Source organism: Catharus ustulatus, chromosome 15 (genome assembly GCF_009819885.2).
Source record: "Catharus ustulatus isolate bCatUst1 chromosome 15, bCatUst1.pri.v2, whole genome shotgun sequence".
Lineage (NCBI taxonomy): Eukaryota > Metazoa > Chordata > Aves > Passeriformes > Turdidae > Catharus > Catharus ustulatus.
In genome coordinates, this window is record NC_046235.1 from 17,385,173 (window position 1) to 17,410,631 (window position 25,459).

The 25,459-nt window shown below is 53.2% G+C and overlaps 2 protein-coding genes across 3 annotated transcripts in view; both read right to left on the reverse strand.

Annotated features, from left to right (window-relative positions):
• Positions 1-16,233, reverse strand: part of SH3PXD2B (SH3 and PX domains 2B) — a 69,188-nt gene extending 52,955 nt beyond the window's left edge. For both annotated transcript variants that reach the window (XM_033073393.1, XM_033073392.1), the window contains exons 1-2: positions 16,106-16,233; positions 3,899-3,979 (exon numbers count right to left, since the gene is read on the reverse strand). In XM_033073393.1, coding sequence (XP_032929284.1) covers positions 3,899-3,979; positions 16,106-16,177 — 153 coding nt within the window. In that variant the 5' untranslated portion in view covers positions 16,178-16,233. The remainder of the gene's footprint in view (positions 1-3,898; positions 3,980-16,105) is intronic.
• Positions 16,234-23,538: 7,305 nt separating this feature from the next.
• The window catches only part of STK10 (serine/threonine kinase 10), a 44,415-nt gene continuing 42,494 nt past the window's right edge, over positions 23,539-25,459 (reverse strand). Inside the window, exon 19 of the mRNA XM_033073433.2 lies at positions 23,539-25,376. Within this exon, the coding sequence (XP_032929324.1) occupies positions 25,236-25,376 (141 nt within the window). The 3' untranslated portion in view covers positions 23,539-25,235. The remainder of the gene's footprint in view (positions 25,377-25,459) is intronic.

Sequence of the window (25,459 nt, forward strand, 5' to 3'; positions counted from 1 at the left end):
AACTCCAGAATGACAATTTTCTCTTCCTTCATTCCTATAAAGCTGCCCTCATGTAATTGCCATGGGACAGGAGATGATCCCAGAGCAGGAGAGGAGATCCCAGAGGAGGAGAGGAGATCCCAGAGGAGAGGCAGAGGCTCTGCAGGACAAATCCCCTCCTGAGCCCTGCCCAGCTCCCTGAGCTCCTGCAAAGGACACCAGGGGCAGCTGATCCTTGGTTTAAACTCATCCTGGAATGGTGAGCCCAGAACAGGACCTGAGCTTGGCTTAAACTCATCCTGGAATGGTGAGCCCAGAGAAGGACCTGAGCTTGGCTTACACTCATCCTGGAATGGTGAGCCCAGAACAGGACCTGAGCTTGGATTAAACTCATCCTGGAATGGTGACCCCAGAACAAGACCTGAGCTTGGCTTAAACTCATCCTGGAATGGTGAGCCTGGGCAGGACCTGAGCTTGGTTTAAACTCATCCTGATCTCACACCTGGAATGGTGAGCCCAGAACAAGACCTGAGCTTGGCTTAAACTCATCCTGATCTCAGCACCTGGAATGGTGAGCCTGGGCAGGACCTGAGCTTGGCTTAAACTCATCCTGGAATGGTGAGCCCAGGCAGGACCTGAGCACTTCCCAAGGGATCAGAGCCACCCCTGAGGGAGCAGCCAGTGCCTGGTGCTGAGCTCAGAGAGGTGACACTGAGCTCAGGGAGGTGACACTGAGCTCCTGTGTGACACTGCATGGCCCCTGGGTGGCACAAGGAAGGGAAAGAGGCAGAAAGAGGAGAAGAGAAAAGCAGAGTGGTGCTTGGGAAGGCTGCTGCAGCCTTGAGCTGCAAACCTGGAATTCTGCAGGGCAGGGCCAGGCTTGGGCAGCAAGGACAGGAGAGGGAAGAGCTCTGCAAGGTCACAGGACCCAGGCACTGGCTGTGACCTGTGGCAGCACTGTGACCAGCAAGGTGGCTTTTGCCATTCCTCACTCCAGCAGGGGGAATGCAGCTGCTCTGAGGTGTGCAAGGCAAAGGAATTTCTGCATGGGAAGGGTGGAAGTGCCCAGGGAGGTCCTGGAGCATCCAAGGAATTGCTGGAGGTGGCACTGAGTGCTCTGGGCTGGGGACAATGAGGGGCACAGCTTGAGCTGATCCTGGAGCTCTATCCCAACCTCAAGGATTCAGGATTCACTTCTGTGGAGCCTCCAGCAGACTCCACTGCTGGTTCAGTTTGTGTTTGTGTCCCTCCTGCCTGGGGAGGGGAGGGGAGGACACTTTGCCCCCTGGCTCTGCTCTCAGCACTTCTCCTGCTCGTGTTTTCCTTGGCCCTGCTCCTGAAATAATTGTTTATCCACAATGGAAGGTGACAAATGATTCAGCTGTGGCCCCACTGGGAATATCAGGAGGAACTCCCCAGCCACTCACAGGGAACTCCTCAGCCCCACCAAGCTCCTCTCTCCCACTTGGATCCAGAAGCTTCCACAGCCCCTGACAGCCAAGGAGGGAGCACCAACCTTCACTCAATGTTTGAAAAAACAAACCCTGCTCAGCCTCTGACAGGAGCATGGAAAGTGCAGCCAGAGCCACTGGGAACATTGATATTAAATGAACAAATCTCTGACCCAAACATGCATGTCCTGGGATTGCTCAAGGTCTGAGGATGGATAACCCTGGATGGATTTTCCCTGGATAACATGACAGACAGATTCTTGACACAGACATCACCTGCAACTCAAATTTCCAATTCTCCCTCCAGCACATCAAAGAGATCACCAGAACTGGACTTAGGGAAAATATTTTCCCCTCTTGCTGTTTGTAGAAGCAGCTGAACCGTTTCAGTCCTGCACTTATTTTGTGGGGGGCTGTGTGGAATTTCTTTTTTTTTAAATAACCAGAGGCATGAATAATTTCCAGCATGGAAAATTTCTGCCTGAAGAGCTAAAATTGGCACAGAATCATCCAAGAGTCACACAAGAAAGGCCTCCAGCAATGGCAACAGTCAGTGCTACCCAGCCTACCTAGAGCAGATTTTTCCACTGTGCTCAGAGGATCTGTTTCACTCCTTGCCTCTCAATCCAATTTCCACTGTCCTGCAGCACAAGTTTAAAATAAGGACACCAGGAAGCAAGTGTGATAAGGGGGAAGGAAGGGAAAAACCGCAGCTCCTTTCATTCTTTCAGCAGAGCCAAAAAGGAGTGGTTGTTACAAGTTTTTTCTCTTTTTTTTTTTTTTTTTTAAAGAAAAAGCTGCAGGGAACAGGGAAGGGGGGAGATGTTTGCTTTAAACTTTCCCACCTCCACCATGATATCTATCTTTGTGTATTTATAAATTATCTCTGCTTCTAAAGGTGTTTTGCAGAGTGCCTGGCTCCTGTGATGAGGTTTCCCACCTCAGGAGCATGCACAGCTCCAGCCAGGATGGAGGGGAGGGAGAACAGCCACAATTCCTCACATTCCTTCCCCAACCCAGGCAAACAGCACAGCTGGATGCACCCAAACCCACCCAAACCAGCCCCAAAGCTGTGCCCCCCTGCAGCAGAGGGGACAGAGAGCTTGGCCACCACCTTGGAGCACCATGAAGATGAGATGGTGCAGAGAAGGAAGCACGAGTTCCATTTCCTTCCAGCCCTGGCTGCTGCCCAACAGCTGGTCCTTGTTTATTTACTTTCATATTTCCTTGGTTACACAAGCAGCTGCTCACAGCTTTAACCCCTGCACTGCCTGGGCCACCCTCCCTGGGGCTGTGACAGCACAGGCAGGGCCACCAAAGCTGTCACCTCAGCCTGGTCACAGCCCCAGCTCTGCTGTCCTGCTGGGAGCAGCTCTGCCCCCATCCCAGACTCTGCAGGAGCTGGGAAATCCATCTGCACTCCCAGGGCTGCCTCTGCTGGGCAGGCTGCAATTCCAGCTGTGTTTGTGTCTGCATCACACCAGGCTCTGTCCTTCCCCTCTGGACACAGCCCCACTGGGAGGGTTCTGGGGCAGAGGGTGCCACAAACAGCCCAGGCAGGGCATTCCAGGGCCCCTCTGGCAGATCCCTTTGTGCATTTTCTTTTCTCCTTTTCTGCTCCAGCAGCTCAGTTTGTGTTTTGGCTCACAAAGCCCAGCCAGACCCCTTGGCTCATCTCCACCAAGGAGGAGTAAAAACACCCTTTGCCTGCTCACCCAGAGCAGGGTTTGGCTTTTCTGCAGCCCAGCCTGTCCCAATCGCCTTTCCAGCCTCCTCCCTCCCACTTCCATTTTCCTCTGGCTCCTTCCTGCACCAGCAGAGAATTAAATCAGAATGATGGAATGGCCTGGGTTGGAAGGGACCCTACAGATCATTTAGTACAGATCATTTAGTTCCAACACCCTGCCATGGGCAAGGACATCTTCTGCCACACCAAATCTCCATCCAACCTCTTCTTGGACACTTCCAGGGATCCAGGAGCAGCCACAGCTTCTCTGGGCACAGAGGGATGAGTGCCAGGCTCTCACAGAGAGGAATTCTTTCCTGATACCTGATCTCAACCCACTCTCTCAGATGTTCTGTATACAAAAGCTAAAACCCAAGGCACCACTGTCACTTCATGCTTTTGTAAAAATTTCCTCTCCACCATTCCTGTTGGTTCCTCCAGGCACCAAAGCAGCTGCTGCCCTCTGGGCAGTGGGCACTTCCCAAATCAGATGTTTTCCAGTGGCAGCCCTGGTTTGCTGTGACAGCAGCTGGGAAAGCCACAGCAATGGAATTTGGACTTAACTCCAACAAAATCCTCCCCCAAAGCAAACCAACCCCCCTCAAGAGAACCCCCAGCAGTTGCACAGATAAAGCAGCAGAGCCCAGATAAAGCAGCAGAGCCCAGATAAAGCAGCAGAGCCCAGATAAAGCAGCTCAGCCTTTCACCCTCCCAGGCCAGGGCAGAGCTGCAGGTTCCCCACCTGCAGGTCGAAGAACTTGCTGTAGCGCCGGTAAATGACCTCTGTGGCTCCATTGGACCAGGTGACCTTGATGATGTAAACCTGGAGGGAACAGAGGCAGCAATCAGAGGAGGAAAACCCAAAAAATCCCCACCTCAACCCCAGAAGCTGCCAGTGCAGGTGACAAGCAGGGGAACACTTCAGCGTCACCACAGCACATTGAGCCTGAATTATTGAGCCCAAATGTTGATTGTGGTGAACTGAGCTCTGTGAGGGGCACACACTGAATGTGAAGTGACATTTCTGTGTAAAAACACAGCACAAACCCCTCCAGACACAGGAGTTAATAACTAAACCTTGGCCAACCCATTTACAGCTGCAGCACCAAGCTGGGTGTTGAGATCCAAGCACCAGCCTGGCCCTGGAACTGCAACAGCTCAGGGTCTGGAACTTCACCTCTTTGGGTTTCTTACAATCAGCCTCCTGATCCTTAAAATGCCACAAAACCAACCCCAGTCATTGCAGGCTATTCACAGACCCCAGAGCAGGCTTTAAGTGATGATGAATAACAACAAAACACCGAGCCCAGCCCATTCCATCATTAGTTCTGTGAGGGACAAGCAAATCACAGAATGAGGCAATTACTGATGTGATGTCCTCCCTTGTTTTTCACAGAAAGCAGAGATAACCCTTGATGGGGTGCCAGTGTAACACCCAAATGAAACAGAGCAGAACTAACGGTATTTGTTTATTTTCTCCCAACTCAAATTCTTATTTCCACCAGAAATTCAAGTATCAATTCCTTGAAGAATAAAGGTCCAGGTGAAGGAACCTGACAGAATTTCTGCTAGCAAAATCGAGCATGAAGGCTCCTAAAAGGCTTTTGGTATTTAGAACAGAATCCCTCAGGAGTTTCACAAGGTTTTTCCCACTGAGATGCTCATTTTTCCAGATTCTGGAATGTGAACAGCATCCTAAACCAGTGTCCAAACTCAAACACCAAGATAGAACAACACTCAGTTATTTGAGTTTATCAAACCTACTCAAATCCTGGAAATCTCCCTGATCCCACCCTGCTGCTCAGGGGGGTGACACAGCCTGAGCCACCAGGTGAGGACACTCCTGAGGGGTGACAAACTTCCAAATTCAGACAGAAAACGAGACAGCAAGAGGGATCAAGTTCTCATGGCTAAAATAACTTTCCTTCATTCAAACCAGTAATTCCAGATCCACTTTTGTTGAACTTGTGTTGGAGGGGACCTTAAAGACCCAGTGCCACCCCCTCCCAGGGCAGGGACACCTTCAGTGTCCCAAGGTGATCAAACACCCCTGGAACCTCCTGGGGCAGCCACAGCTTCTCCCAAAATCCCATCCAAAGCTGCTCTCTCAGTCTGCAGCCATCCCCTGCTCTGCTCTCATTCACAAACTCTTATTTTGAGAAGAACAATCTGCATTTTCCCTGTATTAACACAAGGCACAGCTGGATTCTCCAGGCCAACATCTGCTCCAGCTGTGCCAGCCTGCAAGGAGCAATGTGTGCCCCAAGGGAGGCAGCACCCCTCCAGCAAACCAAGGGTTAACCTGGTGTTCAAACTCCTTCACCCTGTCCCCAGGACTCGCTGCTGGGCCAGCATGAGCTCATGAGGGCTGGAGGCTCCGCTGAAATGTGAGTTTTCCTCGCAGCCCCCGGCACTGCTCGGGGTTATATCACAGCTGGCTGCCTGCCTGGGCACAGCCCTGCGCTGGGGCAGCACGAGGAGCCAACTCCTGCTCATTGTTTATTCCTACCCTGCCTTTATTTGGAGTCAACAGCTTATTAGACTGGGATTTTAATCAGGACGTGGATTTACTCCAGCCAAAATAATTCTGAGCTCGTCAGGGTAATAAAGGCACGAGGTTTGAGGGCACACCAGGCTTCCCTGAGCCCTCTGCTCTGCTCAGGGATGAGCTCAGAGCTGTTTTGCTGAAATGCAGATCTCCCAGGGGGCAGCAGATGAGTTTCTTGCACATCCCTTTCCAAGAGCAGCAAGGTCTCCAGGGGTGTCTCCTCAACCTGCTATGGGGAAGCAGAGAGGATGGAAAGCCAAGGAACTGGGTATCTATAAAACCTGGGAAAGGAAATTTCCTCTTTCCTTGTGGTTATTCCAACAGCCCCATGCCACCAAGGGTCAGAACCATCACAGCTTGGTCTCTCCCAGCACCAAATCCAGTCCCTGCTGTCCTAGAAATAAATAAATAATAAAAAACCCAGCAGAAAACACAACTCTGGTGCTCACACAACAAGTGCAGGTTTGGAAATCTTTGAACAGTGCACTCAGCCACCCACAGAGCATTTCCAGAGGGCTGGAATGAGGCACCAAGCTCCCCCACACCATAAATCCCTTCCTCAGTGCTTTAGGGAGACACTTTCAGCGATCAAGAGAGCTTTAAAACCATTTCACTGGGTCTGAAGTTCCCCTTCCTGGCCTGGCACTGCACCCTGCCCTGCCAGGAGCAGCCATCATAAAACAACAACCCAAATAAGCCAAATTTTGTCCCACAGGTGCCACCCCATCAGCTGCCCCAACAGCCTGTGAGAAGAGGATTTTATCTCAGCCCACGTGTGGGTGAAGATATGGGGAAGCAAAAATTCCATGGGTCTTCTCCAGCTCTGATTTCTATTACCTGATTTCTATACTGTGATTTCTATACTCTGATTTCTATACTCTGATTGCTCCAGCTCTGATTTCTCCAGATCTGTTTTTTTTTACTCTGATTTCTCCAGCTCTGGTTTCTCCATTCTAGTTTCTCCAGCTCTGGTTTCTATACTCTGGTTTCTCCAGCTCTGGTTTCTCCAGCTCTGGTTTTCATACTCTGATTTCTCCAGCTCTTATTTCTATAATCTGATTTCTCCAGCTCTCTGTTTTTGTTTTTTTTTTTTACTCTGATTTCTCCAGCTCTGGCTTCTCCAGCTCTGGTTTCTATACTCTGATTTCTCCAGCTCTGTTTTTTTTTACTCTGATTTCTCCAGCTCTGATTTCTCCAGCTCTGGTTTCTATACTCTGATTTCTCCAGCTCTGGTAATTTCTATACTCTGATTTTTCCAGCTCTGATTTCTCCAGCTCTGATTTGTATACTCTGGTTTCTCCAGCTCTGTTTCTCCAGCTCTGTTTCTCCTGCAGGGCTTTTCCAAGGGGATCCCCCAGGGCTGCCCCTGGCACAGCTCAGAGTTTTGCACCCACAGGGATGGGAGCTGGCACTTGGATCCTGCTCCAGGGATTCCTGAGGGATGGGGGAGCTCAGGGAGGGCTGCCTTGGGCTGGACCCTGGCCAAAACCAACAGCTGAGCTGCCCAAATCCCAAAAATCCAAATATCTGCAGCCCTTCCCAGGCAGCTGTGGGGTCTGCAGCAGGGAAGGGAAGGGCTGAGCTGGGGAAGGCCAGGAATGGTGAATCCCTCTGGAAAGGACACCAGGAATGGTGAATCCCTCTGGAAAGGACACCCTGCCCTCCTCCCACCCTGAGAGTCACAAAAACCACAGGGATAACTTTGGATTTTGTTTAATGCCAGGTCAGAGAGCATTTCTCACCAAAGCCTCTCCATGCTCCCATCCCTTGGAGGACAGAAATGGAGCAGATCCTTCACAGAAAATGCAAACTTAAAAGGCTGAGTACAACAAACTCCACTGGAATTGGGATCCCTGCACAAGGAAATGGTCCCAAACCCCCAAACCAAGCACTTCAAAGCTGCCAGTTGAGCAGTGTGACATCAGGACCACCAAGCACTGCCCAAGCTTCTCTTTGGCCATATTAAATGCCCTAAATGGAAATAAAATATGGAAATAAAATATGGAAAAAAGCCCAGGGGATCTTGCAGCCTTCCATGGACCATGAGCTTGGTCCCCTCCATCAGCACCAGCATCTGTCACTGCTGTCCCCTCCCCAGCACCCCCATCAGAGGGAGAACAGGCACTGGAAAATGGGGCTGGAAACCTTTGGAGCTGTCACAAAAATGACAGTTTGCTGCAAGAAATGCAAACAGCACCTGGCCAAGGGAAGCAGAGCTGTCAGAGGAGCTGCACAGCCCAGGGGAGCACTCGTGACAGGACAGAGGCAGAGGCAGATCCAGGACATCCCTCCTGGGCAGGCTCAGAGCTCTGGGAGGCTTCAGGAGCCAGCTCAGACACATCCAGAGCCTCGGGAGTCACGGGGACAGGGGGGAGGAGAAGCCAGCACGAATCTGGAAAGGGCAGCCAGAGATTTCTTTTTTTTTTTTTTTTTCCTTTCTTCTTTCTTTTCCTCTTGAAGAAATGAAGCAGCAAGCCCTGGGAGCAGTCAGCCAGCAGGAGGGTTTGTGCAGGGACTGCTGGAATTCCCTGGTGCTGACACAGCCGTGGCTCCTGGTGACTTCCACTGCTCAAAGGGCACCAGAGCCATTCCCAAATCCCCAGTTTTACCCTTTCCAAAGTCCCACACAACAGCACAGGCAGAGAGGGGAGCTGATTCAAACTGCTGACTCGAGGCAAGAAAATTAAGAACAGATACTGAAAAAAAAAAAAAAAAACCAACCAAAAAAACCAAAATAACAGAACCAGTTTCCCGTTCTCAAACACGAGGCCGTGTGACCTCGCAGAGGAATCACTTTGGGCTCCTTGCATAAACACAGCAGGACAGGCTGGGAGGGAGCCTGGGCTGCTTCACTGTGAGCAGAAAAAAGGCACAGTGAAGGTGAGGAAAACCCAGAGCTGCAGTTTGGGTTTCTCTCCTCCTGCAGGAGTTTTCCAGAGTTTTTCGTGGAGATTTGCATGGCATGCTGGCTGGGAGGGGACACAAATCCCTCAGGGAGGGATGGGGGAGAGGGAGATCTGCCTGGCACCCAGCTGAAGGAGGTACCTCCGAGCTCAGCAGCATCCAGCTGTGCCAGCTGTGCCAGCTGCAGCCATCCCAGGAGCTGTGCCAGCCATGCCAGGGGCAGCTCAGCCATCCCAACATCATCTCAGCCATCCCAACATCAGCTCAGCCATCCCAACATCAGCTCAGCCATCCCAACATCAGCTCAGCCATCCCAACATCAGCTCAGCCAGCCCAACATCAGCTCAGCCAGCCCAGGGGCAGCTCAGCCATCCCAGGGACAGCTCAGCCAGCCCAGGGGCAGCTCAGCCATCCCAACATCAGCTCAGCCATCCCAGGGGCAGCTCAGCCATCCCAACATCAGCTCAGCCATCCCAGGGGCAGCTCAGCTATTCTAGGGGCAGCTCAGCCAGCCCAGCATCAGCTCAGCCATCCCAACATCAGCTCAGCCATCCCAACATCAGCTCAGCCATCCCAACATCAGCTCAGCCATCCCAACATCAGCTCAGCCAGCCCAGGGACAGCTCAGCCATCCCACCATCAGCTCAGCCATCCCAAGGGCAGCTCAGCCATCCCAACATCAGCTCAGCCAGCCCAGGGACAGCTCAGCCCTCCCACCATCAGCTCAGCCATCCCAAGGGCAGCTCAGCCATCCCAACATCAGCTCAGCCATCCCAGGGACAGCTCAGCCAGCCCAGCAGCAGCTCAGCCAGCCCAACATCAGCTCAGCCATCCCAACATCAGCTCAGCCATCCCAGGGACAGCTCAGCCATCCCAGGGGCAGCTCAGCCAGCCCAACATCAGCTCAGCCATCCCAACATCAGCTCAGCCATCCAACATCAGCTCAGCCATCCCAACATCAGCTCAGCCAGCCCAGGGACAGCTCAGCCATCCCAGGGACAGCTCAGCCATCCCAACATCAGCTCAGCCATCCCAGGAACAGCTCAGCCATCCCAACATCAGCTCTCCTGGCATGGCACAGCCTTCCCTGGGTGCCTCTGAACCACCCCAGAACTTCCCTGAGCCCACAGGCAGGGTGGAGAGCAACACCACGGGCACCTGGGAGACACCTCCACAATGTCCCAGCAGTGCAGGGACACCAGAGAAGGTCCCCAGCCTCCAGCAGAGCTCCTGCAGCAGCTCCAGACAGAACAGCCCCCAGAGCTGTCTGCAGAGCTCTTTCCAAAGCCTCGGAGCCTGTGTGGTCTTGGGTCCAGGGAGACTTTGCACAATGAACCTCTCTGTGGAAAACTCCACATATTTAAAGCATCTTTCACCAGCAAAGAGGAAAAGCATCAGTCAAAGCATCAGGCTTTTGATTTCACCCATGCTAGCCTGACCCTGAAACGAGGGGAGATGTGAGAGCCTCGCCCTCCCTGTGACCACCACCCCAGAAACCAAAGGAGCTGAGCAACCCAGCCAAGCCACAGTGGGTTTAATACAGAAAAGGGAGTGGGAAATTGTAAGAGGAAAAGAAAAAAAAAAAAAAAAGGGAAAAAAAAAAGGAGGGAGGTGGCTGGAAACAAAGAAAGTTCTTGGCACCAAGCTGCTGTGCTTGGCCCCTCTCCATCAGCTCTTGCTGCTGCAGGAGTGCAGGGCTGGGAGGGGAGAGGGGGCTCTGAGCCATGGGATGGGAGCAGGACAGGGACAGCCAGGCCCCAGCTCAGTGACACACAGCCTGTGCCCCCCTTGGTGGATAGGGAGGGGAGATGGGGCTCTGAGCCATGGGATGGGAGCAGGACAGGGACAGCCAGGCCCCAGCTCAGTGACACACAGCCTGTGCCCCCTTTTGTGGATGGGGAGGGGAGATGGGGGCTCTGAGCCCCAGCTGGGAGCAGGACAGGGACAGGCAGGCCCCAGCTCAGTGACACACAGCCTGTGCCCCCTTTTGTGGATGGGGACCTGGGAGGAGGCTCATGCTGGCACAGGGAAGGATTTCCAGCAGCAGCTGCAGGGCTCCAGGGATGCTGCCCTGGGCCCTCTGGTAAAGAGGGGGCCGAAGCAGCAAGGCAGGGCTGCAGGGAGCTGGGAAACAGGGCAGGGAAATCCTCAGCAGCCTGAGCACACAGGCAGCAGTGCAGAGCAGCCAGCTCCAGCTCATCCCTTTGATCTGCACCCTGCTCCCAGGCTGGCAGCACTGCTGGGATGCCAGGGCACAGGCAGGGCTGTGCCAAAGGCAGGACACCCCAGCTGAGCCTGCTCAGACCCCTCAGGCACACAGCACCTGCCCCAGGCAGCTCAAGGTCCCACTTCTGCATTCTCCTGTTTCCTATTTCCCACTGTGACACCTCAGGGCTGGAACACAGAGACACCCCCAGGGCAAAGCTGGGTCAGAGCTGGGGCAGGCAGAGGGGATCAGGGTCAGAGCTGGGGCAGGCAGAGGGGATCAGGGTCAGAGCTGGGGCAGGCAGAGGGGATCAGGGTCAGAGCTGGGGCAGGCAGAGGCCAGGGATGGCCCCAGAGCTGCAGCTCTGCTGGGATTCAGTGTGAGCAGCACTCAGAGCAGCCAAGGGCCAGGCAGGATTTGGCCCTTCCCCATTCCAGCTTTTCAACAGCCCTAAGAAACGTGGCTGGGCAAGGAAAACAAAGGGGAGTTTGAGTGCTAAGAGTGCTCCATTAAACCCCAGCTCTGCTGAGAGGTGAGGAGGAAAGACTGGTGAGCTGTGTGGAGCAGGGCAAGGAGAGGGAAAAATTCCTAAAAACTCCCTGCCTCGTTGGGACAGCATCATCCAGCTGGCAGGAAATGGGATGAGACAAGGCACAGCCACAGGAACCAGCAGCAAAAACATCACTGAGGATGCTGAGAGAGCCTCAAACCTTCAGAGGGCACCAGGAGTGGAGCTGCAGCTCGCTGTCACTCCTGGCTTGGTGACACTGCACAGATTTCACACCATGCCATGCCAGCCTCTCCTGCCTCCCCTGGCTGCCCACAGGACATTCCCACCGTTCCAAGGGCATGGTCACCCTTCCCAGGGGGGCAGCACAGGGACAAGTCATCCCCTGAAGCCAAACAAGCAGAATGATTCACCAGGGTAGAAATAACACTGAAAATCCACGGGAATTCGTCACTATAGGGCTAGGGATGATGAAAGAACAGAGCAACACAGACCTCTCTGAAGGTAGAACTTCATTACAAAATTAGACACACTTTTATAGACTGCATCCCAGAACAAAGGGTAGAAAAAGTTAATTGGTGTAAGGAAGGCAACACCTCTTGAAAACATCCTTTAGCAAATATCACATTTCTCACACACTGCTCTGTGCACAACACCAGGGGTTAATTTTTGTTATTAATCCTTCCACTTCTGTTTTCCTTTGAGTAGCTTGGGAGAATCCAAGAGAATCCTTCTCTGAAATCCACAGGAATTGTTCAGCTGTACAAGGTGACACTGTGCCCAACGAGCTCTGGGCAACCAGGGGACCACAGGACAAAATCCATGGGGCATTTCCTCAGAAATACCTTCAGCCCCAGAAATACCTTCAGCCCCAGAAATACAAGGCACTGAAGAACTGTAGATTGACAGCTGTCAATCAATCCTCTGTCATTCAAACACTGCAGAGAAGCAGTGGGGCTGGGCTACAGGAGAATGAAACCACCTCACCAGAGAAGACACCCACACCAGCCCACCACAAATTCCACATCAAAAATAGAACAACTTCCTTTTCTGAACGTGGTACTCCTCACATTTGTTTTAAAATACCTGTAGATCTCATTAGGCAGATTCCACCACGCACTGTTAATTACTTTCACAACCCAGCTGCCACAAGTGAAGACTTCACCTTGTTTAAAGTTTTGCCACCTTGTTCACTGGGCTTGCCAAATAAATGTGTGCTGCACACTTTGTTTAAATTTCCCATTTTTGTGGATATTTCCCATTTCCATGGAGGCTGGGAATGGAAGTGCTGTGAGAACACAATCCAGCTTTCCCAAAAATGTAACCCACCCAAACAGCATGCTGTTGAATGGATAGATACAATTTTGGAACAAGTATTTGAACCTCTATGATTATGGAAATGTTGTTGGTAGGCAGAAATGGAGATGGGATTCAATGGCATTGCTATCAACACATAGAAAACACACACACTGCAGCTGCAGCAAAAGGAAACTTCCTGAAGCTTGCCCAAAGGAAAGAAAACCAAATCTGGATTTAGTAGGAAAAGGCTTTATTTTAGGGCTTCTACTCGAGAAAAACAAACACAACACTATAAAAAGGTCCTGCACCAAGTCCTTTAAAGGAAAATCCAGTCCATTTCAACTATGGCTTTGTTTTGGGTCTTTTCTGAACAAACATTCATTTTTCAGAGACTTGGCCAGACCAGAGAAATGACAGTCTGCTGCTCTGTCTCTCACCATGATTATTTTTAAACTTTACTCTTGGACTTTTCCCTCTCAGATTTGCAGGATGGCCCCGGAGCCCTCGCTGGCAGCATCCCTGTGATCACTTCATGTAGGACTGGGTGGGAAATGGCACTGAAAATGTCACCTCAGCCACTGCCAGCAACAAACACCTGCACAGGGATCATCCCTCAGTGCCAGGTAAAGCCTGGGAAGAAAAGCTCCAAAACACAAGTGGAGTTTGGGGGCTGCACCCCTGAACCCAGCCACCCAAACCCTGCCCAGCACCTTGCTGGCTCCTTGCCCTGCGATCTGGGGAAAGATTTTGCCTCCTGCTTCACAGCAGAGCTGCAAAACAACCGACTTCTGCCTCAATTTTTGTTGTATCATTACCCAGGTGAAAGCAAACCACAGCAGCCTGGACAGAGCCAGTGCAGGTGTAACAAGGACTGTGAAACACTGATCCCACTGGGCTGGAAAAGTGGAATTCCTGACTTTGTGCTGTGGCCTCATCAGGAGCAACACAATCACAGCTTTGTCCAGCAAAGAGAAGCCTCTGGCTGATGCAGAGGAGCCTGAGCAGGGCAGGTCACCACAGAGGCAACGGGAGGAAGAGGCAGCGTGGTGCTCCAGGCTCCCCAGGGACAGGAGTGCTCCAGGATCCCCAGGGCCAGGGAGTGCTCCAGGATCCCCAGGGACAGGGAGTGCTCCAGGATCCCCAGGGCCAGGGGTGCTGAGCACATCTGAGTGCAGAACAGGAGTGCTGAGCACATCTGAGTGCAGGACAGAGCACATCTGAGTGCAGGACAGGGGTTCTGAGCACATCTGAGTGCAGGACAGGAGCTGAGCACATCTGAGAGCAGGACAGGGGTGCTGAGCACATCTGTGTGATGGGACAAGGCAGGGGGCAAAGGTTTCACATGGATTCAGGCTGTGCCAGCAGCCACTGTCTACAAATGATTCAGCCATGATTCGCTGCCTCTCCCTCTCTTTGCAAGAGGAGGAAGGGAACAAAAAAAAAAAAAAAAAAAAAAAAAGGTTTGGTTTCATATAATTAACTGGCTTTGTGGATCTGCCTGGTTCTATTGATTCCTCCAGCAAGGCGAGCACTCCCATTCTCCCATTCACTCCAGCTGCCTGCAAGCTGCCGGCCCCTCCCTGAGCTCAGCGAGCCACGCTGGCTCCTGCTGCTGGATTTCGGTCCAGCACGGGTCCAGGGGAAGGCTGGAGGCAGAGGATCGGCGGAGGAGCTGAGCTGAGCTGCACAGCTGTCACCGACCGCCTGTGCCAGCGCTCCCGGAGCTCCTGCTCCGCTGTCCCCACCCTCTGCCCCGCCACCCCGCTCTCAGAAAACATCGCTGTCCCACTTCTGCAGCCTCCCGGGGATTATTTGCGCTGTGCCCAACTCCACCCGCGATGGGCGCACGGAGCGGAGGGCGCGCTGGGGTGCGGGTCCCTGGGGGGGACACGGGTCCTGTGGAGGGGACACGGGTCCTGCAGGGGGGACACGGCTCCTGAGGGGGGACATGGGTCCCTGTCAGGGGGGGACACGGGTCCTGACGGGGTGGGGACACGGGTCCTGCCGGGGGGGGGGACACGGCTTCTGCAGAGGGGGACACTGCTCCTGCAGAGGGGGACACGGCTCCTGCAGAGGGGACACTGCTCCTGCAGAGGGGACACTGCTACTGTCGGGGTACACAGGTCCCTGACGGGGGGACACTGCTCCTGCGGAGGGGACAGGGCTCCTGTTGCCGGGGGGGACACAGATCCCTGCCAGGGGGACACAGATCCCTGCAATGGGGACACAGGTCCCTGCAATGGGGACATAGGTCCTTCCAGGGGGACACTGCTCCTGCCGGGGGGACACGGCTTCTGTCGGGGGGGAAAAGGATCCTGCAGAGGGGACACTGCTCCTGCCGGGGGGACACTGCTCCTGCGGAAGGGGAGAACAGGAGCCCCCACAGCCCATCCCAGCCCGGCCTCGCTCCGAGAGCCGGCTCCGCCAAGACAAACAGCAGCGCTCAGAGCTCCGCACGTACGCGCTGCTCCGGAGCGGGGGCACGGCACGGCCGCGATGGGCACGGCACGGAAAGGGCACATCTGGAGCCGGGCTCGGGGCTGGGATAGCTGCAGGAAAGGCAGCGGGGAGGAGGGGTGACAAGGGGGTGGGTGGCAGCCGCACATCCCTGATGTAAGGGGAGACCCCTCTGCCCTCCCCTCCCGGAGCTGGCTGCCCTCAGCTTTCCTCCAATTGTTGCTCAATGCCACGAACCAGCCGAGGGGACCTGGAGCAGCCCTTGATCTCCCAAGAGCTCCGAAACCTTGGCTCTGCTGGCAAGGGACTCCAGCCAGAGCAAACACCACATCTGCACAACCCGAATGTGCCACGAGCAGTGTGTCACTGGGTCACCCGGCTCTACGGCAAAACGGGAGGGAGGAAATTTCGCTCTTTGTTTTATGGCTGTTGCCAGGGCTCACCCACAAGCCCGGAAACGCACCAAAGTTGAAATCTTAGAAATAAATAAATAAATAAATAAAGGAGGGGAAAAAAATGGAAAAAAAAGAAAGAAAACCACTTTCAAAAATAGACAAACCCACAACAGTTTGGAAGATGCCGCGGAGCACGCAGCAAGGCTGGGCAGGATGCAGGGGACACGAGGGATCCTTCCTAGGCACCCAGCACGATCCAGGGAGCACAAAGCAGGAGCCGAGTGGTCCCTCTGCCCCGGGACTCCGCGACCAACAGGTCCCACGGCCCCGGTGCCAAAGCTGCAGAAGCGGGGACGCTTCAGCGCCGCGCCCGCGGCCGCTGCCCGGGGTGCGCATCCCCCGCCCGCATCCCCCGGGCATCCCCCGGGCACCCCCGGCTGCGGGCACCGCCGGAGCATCCCCAGGCTGCCACGGGGCACGCTGGGACCCCCTCGGGACAGCCCTGAGAGGCACTCCCGGCAGCGCTGCCGCCCTCTTTTCTCCTCCTCCTCCTCCGTCCTCCCTTCCCGGAGCTCGGCGCGGGAGCGGGGCCGGCAGCGCCCGGCCTTTGTTCGCCCCGTTCGCCCACTCACATAGTGCTTGTTGGGGATGCGCCGCTTCTGCACGTCCAGCACCTTCACCTCGGCGATGCTCCGCCTGGGCATCGCCGCTGCCGTGCCCCTCGGGGAGCGGGGACGCTCTGGCGCTCGCCGCCGGGACCGGAGGCTGCGGCGCGGCCGAACCTCCCCGCGCCGCCCGCTCCGGGGGCGGGAGGCGGCCCCGGCCCGGCCCGGCCTATCCCGGCCGGCGGGGCGGCCCCATCGCCGGCCGCTTAAAGGGGCGGCCGGCCCGAGCTTCCCCGGTACGGCCCGAGCTTCCCCCGGTGCGCCCCGAGCTTCCCCCGGTGCGCCCCGAGCCTGCCCCGGTACAGCCCGAGCTTCCCCCGGTGCGCCCGGAGCTTCCCCGGTACCGCCCGAGCTTCTCCCGGTGCGCCCGGAGCCTGCCCCGGTACGGCCCGAGCTTCTCCCGGTGTGCCCCGAGCTTCCCCCGGTACGGCCCGAGCGTCCCCCGGTGCACTCCGAGCTTCTCCCGGTGCGCCCCGAGCTTCTCCCGGTGCGCCCCGAGCCTCCCCGGTACGGCCCGAGCTTCCCCCGGTACGGCCCGAGCTGCCCCGGTGCGGTACCGGGATGGTTCAGGGGGCGCAGCGCCCGCCGGTGCCTCCCGGGGAGGGGTCCCGGTGTGTCCCCCTCACCTGTGCGAGCGCTCCATCACCCCGTGGGGGTCTGCACCCCGGGATGGATGGTTCTTGTCCCATCATGACAGTCCCTATGGGGGTCTGCACCTCGGGATGGATGGTTTTTGTCCCGTCACTGCAGTCCCTGTGGAAATTCTGCACCCCGAGGTGGATGGTTCTTGTCCTGTCACTGCAGTCCCCATGGGGGTTTGCACCCCGGGATGGATGGTTCTTGTATGGTTCTTGTCCCATCATGACAGTCCCTATGGGGATTCTATACCCCGGGGTGGATGGTTCTTGTCCCGTCACTGCAGTCCCCTTGGGCATTCTGCACCCGGGATGGATGGTTCTTGTCCCATCATGACAATCCCCACGGGGATTCTGTACCCCGGGATGGATGGTTCTTGTCCCATCATGACAATCCCCATGGGGATTCTACACCCGGGATGGATGGTTCTTGTCCCATCATGACAATCCCCACGGAGATTCTATACCCCGGGGTGGATGGTTTTTGTCCCACCACTGCAGCCCCTGTGAACAGCACATCCCTAAAGGAGGCAGAAGTGAGCAGGGAAAGGTTTGTCTCGCCCGGGACAAGGCACATACCTGTGTGAGAGGCTTTGCTTCCAAGGGCGTGTAGTGACAGGACGAGGGGAATGGCTCCAGACAGAGAAGTTAAGATTAGATATCAGGAAGGAATTTACCGTGAGCCTGGTGAGGCTCTGGCACAGGTTGTGCAGGGAACTTCCATCCCTGGAGGTGTCCAAGGCCAGGCTGGACGGGGCTTGGAGCAGCCTGGGATAATGGAAGGGTTTTTAAGGTCCTTCCAACCCAAACTAACCCATGATTGATTCTACCCCTGTGAGCAGGAGCTGACCCAGCGCCCCCAGCTGTGCCCAGGCTCTTCTCTGCATCAGCACTTACCCATGGCCTCCTTCTTCCCAGCAGCTCAACACGTGCCATAACCACAGCTCTCTGCCCCGTTGGGCTTTTAATTACATTATAAAGTTACTCAAGGCTTACACTGGCAGGTCATTAGTTTTCATATGAATTTAATTTAATCATAAACAACTCATCTCACTCCTTAGCGGCTCCTTAAATGTGGCTCTTTTTAACACTATTAACTTTGCTCCAGCCACCCCAGAGGGTTAATGGAGGTGCAGGCAGCTTGCCAGGGATTTACTGCCCCTCCCCGAGGGCTCCTCTTCATCCTCCTCCCCCTCAGCACAGCCCCAGAGCCCAGGGGGAGCTGCACAAGGGTGGCTGGGCTGGCTGAAGGGGACACCAGGCCACTGGGGACATCCCTGGAGCCTGCTGGGGTTACTGGTGGAGCAGTAATGGCACTGAAAATGTCACCTCAGCCACTGCCTGCATGATGGAGGCTCCTTTTCACCTGGATGAGCCATCCTGCAATGAACACCTGCACAGGGATCATCCCTCAGTGCCACGTAATGCTCATGAAGAAAAGCTCCAAAACACAAGTGGAGTTTGAGGGCTGCACCCCTGAACCCAGCCACCCAAACCCTGCCCAGCACCTTGCTGCCTCCTTGCCCTGCAATCTGGGGAAAGATTGTGCCTCCTGCTTCACAGCAGAGCTGCAAAACAACCAATTTCTGTCTCAATTTTTGTTGTATCATTACCCAGGTGAAGGCAAACCACAGCAGCCTGGACAGAGCCAGTGCAGGTGTAACAAGGACTGTGAAACACTGATCTCACTGGGCTGGCAAAGTGGAATTCCACTCTTAGCAACTTTCCAAATACCCAACAGTTTAAACCCTTTACTTTATGTGCATCTCCTATTATCTTTTTATTAAACCTGTTCAATTTTACCAAAACAATAAACCACATTTTTCACAGCCCTGACCTGCTGCAGGGATTCCATCACTCCTGGGCCCTGCTAATGAGCACCCAGGAACCAGCAGGGCTTGGAGACAGTCACAGCTCAGGCTGCAGAACAGCTCCTGTGTTTAATTACCAAGTCTAATGAGGGGAGTGGAGCTCTGCATGCTGACCAGATCACCTCCCCTGGGCACAAATGACTGTGGAGAGGCAGAGCTGCCTGGGGCTCTGCTGGGCCTTGCTCATTTATCAAGGAATCTGTCAAGGATTTGTCAGGGAGCCCAAAGGAGGGGTTGGGGAGTGACCTGGGGGTCCTGTGCTCAGCCCACATTTTTGGGGATGCTGCTGCAGGACAGCAGGGATGGGGCAGCAGCAAATCCCACCAAAAGGGTGGTGCAGGTGAGGCTGAGCAGAGTTTCAGGGCAAACATTCATCCCCTGCTGCCCTGAGAGGCTGAGGCTTCATGAAGCCAAATAAAATAAAATAACTCTGCTGAAATAACTACACAGGAGAGGTCACAACCTACACAAGTCAGCTTGTGCCCTCTCCCTTGTGTCTGCCAGATGAGCTGAGCAATTTAAAACAAGACATGTCTTGGGTTCCAATACAGGATGTGATCAAAGGTATCTGTTCTATCACCATCTGTTGGGGATGGGGGCAGTGATCCTGATCTCCGTGGGAGATATTCTGCTAATGGGCCATCCATTGAAACCAGGCAGGGCAGTGTTCTTTATCTCATGGGATATCTCCTGTTCATGGCCATGTTTTATAAACCAGGCAGGGCAGTGTTCTTTATCTTTTCACACCCCATCCTTCCTCCAGCCAGTCATTTTCTGCTCATGGCCATTGAGTCCCACTGTGGCACTGATAAAATTACTGCATCCCATTGGGAGTTGCTCCAGCCAGGGGGAAGAGCCCAACATTTCTTACCAAGATAAAAACAGAGGTTTTGGGACACTAAGGGAGCCCCTTTCTCCACTGGACTCCAGAGGAAAACCGGATTTCTCCACATCCCCACTGGAGCTGCGGAGGGAAACTGCACCTTGTACAGGAGCACTGCTCCAGCTGAGCCACATCTGTCACTGCAGGAGGATGCAGCCACCATGGGATGGGACTGCTGCCAACACCCTGCCTGACGGGTGTCAGGCTGTACTCTGACTGTGTCAGGGTTTGGGGTTTGTTCTTTGTAGTGCTGTATTTCTATTTTAATTTCCCTAGTAAAGAACTGTTATTCCTAATTCCCATATCTTTGCCTGAGAGCCCCTTGATTTCAAAATTACAATAATTTGGAGGGAGGGGGTTTACATTCTCTATTTCAAAGAGAAGCTCCTGCCTTTCTCAGCAGACACCTGTCCTCCAAACCAGGACAAGAGGGCAAACTTCAGAGAAGCCATCCCTCAAGCTTGGGTGGACAAATGTGTTTCTGCACAGCTGTAGGTGGATTCCAGCTGTTTGGGCACAGCTGGGCAGTCCCTGAGGCCTGCCTGGTGGCAGGGAGGGGTGGAATGAGAAGGCAGTGCCTCACTCTTATAAGTGAATGACATATTGGTGGCTTTTCACAACTCTTAGGACAAATGCTGTATGTATAATGTTAAAGTAGCCTTTTCTGTATTAATGTAAGTTTTTTCCTAATAGCAAAAGTTAGACATACTAGAAATAGTGTGTTTAAACTACCCACTTAGTTAAAATAACAACCCAAAAACGTGTAATAAAAACCCTACAACTAACACAACAATTATCAACTCTTACCAGCTACAAAAGGCTGAAACCACCACCCAAATTAAAAAATAATAATAATAAAAAAAATTAAAACCCCAAGCCAAAAAACATGCATGCTCTAAAAAAGCAGATCCAAAAAGTAGCCATGCTAAATAGTTCTCAAAAAAAAGTTAAACTAGTTAAACTATGCATGAAAAACAATAAATATGCAACAAGTTAATGTATTGTAAAACATTTTTTAAAGTGTTCCCAAAGCAGCTGTGTCACCCAGCTGTTTTAACCCTTTACTTTATGTGTGTCTCCTATTATCTCTTTATTAAACCTTTTATATTTTACCAAAGCACTAAAACATGTTTTTCACAAAATGCACCCATCTTCCCTGAGCCACCCCCCAAAAATCAATCCAAAATGATGCTGCTGCCCCCAGAGAGGACAAATCCCTGCAGCCAGAGATTTCCCATTTCCCAGGGCTGCCTCTCTCTGCTTCTCAGCTGTCAGCAGGAATGGGTTTTGCACATGTAGGAATGTTCAAGTCTGGGCCCAGCCATCTCTGAAAAGTCTAGGCCATGGTTTGGATCATGTGCACCAAACTATATTTAACTGGTTTTCTCCATATTTTGCTGCTTAAGAGCTTTTCTCTGTACTTTGCTGCACTTTCCCATGCCCAGCTGTTTCTCTGCATATTTCTTAGTTTAAACCAATGTTTATAACAAGTACGTGAATGAGCCATTTTTAAGAGATTTTTCTGTAACTTGTTTAAAACCCTTCAAAACTACTAAAATATAAACTATAAAATATAAACTATAAAATATAAACTATACTAAATAAAAAAAAATTAAAAAACAACATACCAAAATTGAAAAACCTAAAATAAAAGCCAACAGTAAAACTCTAAACAATAACTAATCATCATACGTAAAAAACCTGAACAAATCATGTAAACAACATTAAAAAAACCAATTAAAAAAATATATAATCAAACAGTAAATCTTAAAATATAGAATTAAAAATAAAAGTCAGCAATAAATCAACTTCTACACAATCATATTGATTTGTTATCCACAAATCTTGTCTCTCTCACACAGGGGATGCTCAGCCCTCAAATGGGGGAGCCCTGGGAAGCTCCTGGCACAAGAGAGGTGCTGAAATCCCGAGGAGAAGCAGAGATCTGCTGGAAAAGATGCCACAGAGAGAGCCAAATCCAGGGAAAAAAACCCAGAGAGCCCTTGAGGAGCTCCAGTGTGTTGCCATCTAGTGAGGGAGAGGAGGAGCAGCAAACATCCAGCTCCTGGAATTGGGTCCAGAGCAGTGCAGGGACTGTGTCCCCAAAATCCAGCCAGGAGAGGGGCAACAAAACCCCTTCAGAGGGTGCAGATGGCTCTCAAGGAGTCCTGCAGCACACAGGGAGCTCAGATCCGTGGGAGGAAAACACTCAGGCACAAATCCCAAAGCTCTGCCCTGCTTTCCTCCCCCCAGGGAGCTCCAGCAGCTGCACAAGCCCTGGGGCTGCCCAGAGGAGTTTGGAGCCCAGATGTGACAGGACCTTAAACCACAGGGAATGCTGCAGCTGCTGCAGCACCAGGAACTTCTCAGGGCTGTCAGCTCTGGTTTTTAAAAATGAAGAAATATTTTTACTGCAGCTCTGTTTTCAGCGTAGCACCTGGACAGAATGGTAGTTAAGAGTTATTTCTGGAATGTACAGTACTTAGAAATATGTTAAATCCTGTGGTTGAAGCTCCCCTGAGGCACTGCCAAGGACATGCTGATGAAGTTAAATATTCCCAGGAGATCTCCTGCTTCCCTGGGATGCCCTGAGTGAGAGCAGGGTGTCCCTGGAGGCAGTGCATGAACAAAATGATGAATTATGTGTGCTCAGCTACCCCATTCCACACAGGAGACAGGAACCCTCAGGCTTTGCTCATCCTTCTCTCTCTGCTCATTTAAAACCTTACACTCCCAATTCCAGCTCCTTTCCAGCTGAACTCACATCCCACACTTTTACCTGGGGTGGACACTGCCAGTTTCCTGCATGAACCCCAAAGTTACACTGGCAGCTTCTGGCAAAAACCTTCCAAAATTGAGGGTAAATCCACACCAGCTCCTGTCCAAGCTGCCCTAATTTAATGTGGTGTGTCCTTGAGAGGAATCAATGAAAGCAGCAGGGGAGATCTGAGCAGGGAACAAACATTTGGGGTCAGTGGTGGGAGCTTTTCTGAGCAGCCCAGGGGAGGAGACAGATTTCCCCCTGCACCCACAGGGCAAAACATGATTTATTTTCTCATCCTGAGCATGGGAAGAAGACAGGGAGGCATCCCTAGGTGCACCAAAAGGAGGGAACTGGAGCCTCTGTCTGAGATTTGCTGTTAAAGCCAGACCAGCTCCCTGCAAAGGGAGGAGGATGGATGCAGAGATGATTTCTCTCAGGGTGCAGTACTCACTGCTCACCGAGCAGGGTCAGCCCAGCACCATCTGAGCCATCTGCTCCAGCTCCACCACAGTTCCAGCCCGGTGACAGAGATGTCCCTGCCCCTGGGCAGCAGCAGGGGCTCCAGCTCGCTTTTAAGGAACTGCAAAGTTCACAGTTCAAAGCCTTGCAAAGTTCAAATGACAGAAGTTTATCCAAGCCAGCAAAACCCAGAGCAGAAGTGAAGCTGATGTGAGGTCACAGCTGGCAAAACCAGGCACAAAATCAGAGCCATGCCCAGGTTTTTCAGTCTGTTACTTTATTAGAGAAGTTTTTACATCATGGTGGTGGGTCCCACAGAGGATATTTTACAAAATATTTAAAAAAACCTTTTTTATTTGAAGCCACGTTTTTAAAATCGTGTCCCACCCCCCTGAAAAGCAAGCTGGGTTTAACTGTGGTTCCTTCTGAACAGGGAACAACAAAAAAAATCCTCTTTTGAAAGGAGGGAATATGATAACCACGCTGTAAACATGACAATCAGATGATGTGCCCCCCTTCTAGGTGAGGGACTGGAGCCTGGCACACCCAAGGAGGGAACAGAAAACACAAAAATGAGAGGACAGAGCCATTCCTACCTCGTCAGCAAGGCTGTGGTGCTCTCTGAAATCCAGCTGGACTGCAGGAAGGGATAATGATTCACCACTGCACCAGCCCTGGGAGCCCCAGAAATGGATTCTGGATGTGCAGGGAGGGATGAGGCTCCCTGGGCTGGAGGAGAGGGCAGCAGAGCCCTTCAGCTGAGGGAGGTGCCAGTGCTGCAGGACAGGCTCTGGCTCCTGGGGCACACAGCAGCTCCAGCCTGGCCCCAGCAGGAGCAGAACCAGAACCCCTGGGGCTGCTGTGACACATTCCCAAGGTGATTCAGTCTCCAGTGTGCCCCTTGTCCCACTTAGGAACATCCCTCTGCATTCATGAACCCTAACCACAGCTGAAAGGCACAATCCAGGCTTTGGGGATGGGGCAGGAACCCTTCCTGTGCTGATTTAGAGACACCACTGCTGAAATCAGAGGTAACCTGCAATGTCCCAAAGAGACAGCCTGGCTAGCCTGCAGGAAGTTTATAAATATGGATTAGGAGCTCTAAAAGGGTAGGAAATGCAGCCCCCAAACAGAGTTAAAGACCTGGGGACTGCCTCCTTCAGCCCAGTACCTAGGAGTGAGGCACATCACACATCACCTTTCCCTGAAATGCCAGTAAATCAATGGAGGGGACTTGAAAATAACAACTTTTTTCTGATTTTTTTTTTTTTTTAGGCAGAAATACTTTTTTCTTGCTAAAGAAACAGGTTTAAAACAGAGAAAAACGGAAGTGCTGCCTTACACCTTTGGGTTGTGTAAAGAAGAAGGTGCTGCCAGTGAGGCCCCTGAGCCCCTCCCCAGCTCTGTGCTCCCAGTCCCACCCAGCCAAGCCCTGCCTTGGGCAGGGGGAGGGCACAGAAGGGACAGAGGACCTGCTCTGCCACTCTGCCCACGCCTCCCAGCCAGGAGAACCACCCAAAAAGCTGTGGCACATCACAGGGAGGTGAGACATGGGTGGACAAGGAGAAGCTGGGAGCAAAGAGCCCCCTGTGCATCTCCTCCTCCCTTTGTTCCTCCCAAAGGATGCTCTGCAGCCATAACCCCCTGGCCAGGCTGCCTGACCCACATGGCCCCACAGAAAGGATTTAAAATCCAGCTTCCAGCCCCTGTGTGATGATGAGAGCTCTCCACACCCTTCACAGTGACAAACACTGCACTGTCCCTGCAGGACTGAGTGCTGTCCCCAACCTCCCCCTCTGCACCTGCACTTCCACTTCCTCAAGCCCCAAACCCTGCAGCCAGCTGGGCAGTTTAACCACCCCAGAACCTCTGAAAACAGTGTTAGCTCAGTGCCAGGGCCAGTGGTGCCAGGGGTCACAGCAGAGGAAGAGCAGAAACACCTTTGGGAGGACATCCAGCCCCCTTCTGCACAGTCTGTGTGGGGAGGAGGAAAGAAAAAAAACCCAAATCTCTGCCTCTCTGTGGCAAAAGTGAACCACAGTGGAGAGGAATAAGTCTAAGGCCAAGGTGAGTTTAAGACAAAGCCAAAGCTGCTGTGCCCCAGGCCAGGCCTTACAAAGGAGAGGGACAGGAGCAGCCAGGGGTGACAGCCCTGCCCTGAGGGGCTGCTTCTCCTGATCACAGTGCTCACTGCCCCAGCTGACAAACCCAGAGAGCACCAGGCTCGCCCAGGAACACCCAGCCAACAGTGCAAGTGCAATCCAGAGAGGGTCCTGCCCCAGTTCCCAGCCTGGAGCTGCTGGCAGAGCCAGCCCAAGCTCAGCCAGCATCCCTCAGAGCAGAGCCACGCTGGTCCCACAGAACACAGGGGCAGGACAGGAGGGAGCTGAGCTGAGGAGGGGCTGCTGAGAGGGTCTCCCAAGTCCAAGGTGCCCCCTGCAGCCCAGGAGGACATGGCCAGTAGCAGCTGGTGGCCTGCCAGGTGTTACAAGCTCTCTGAGGAGCTGAAGGGGACGAACTTGGCGTGTTTGGTCGGGGACACTGGCACCTGTCCGTCGGGTTCCTCGCTCAGCTTGAAGAACATCTCCTGCTCCCGCTTCTTCTGGTTCAGCTCATCCTCCAGGGCCTTGGGCAAAGAGAACAACACAAGGGCTGTGTCTGAGGTCGCTCTGGAGCTGTGGGCACTGTCCCCTGCAGCCAGGCAGCCAG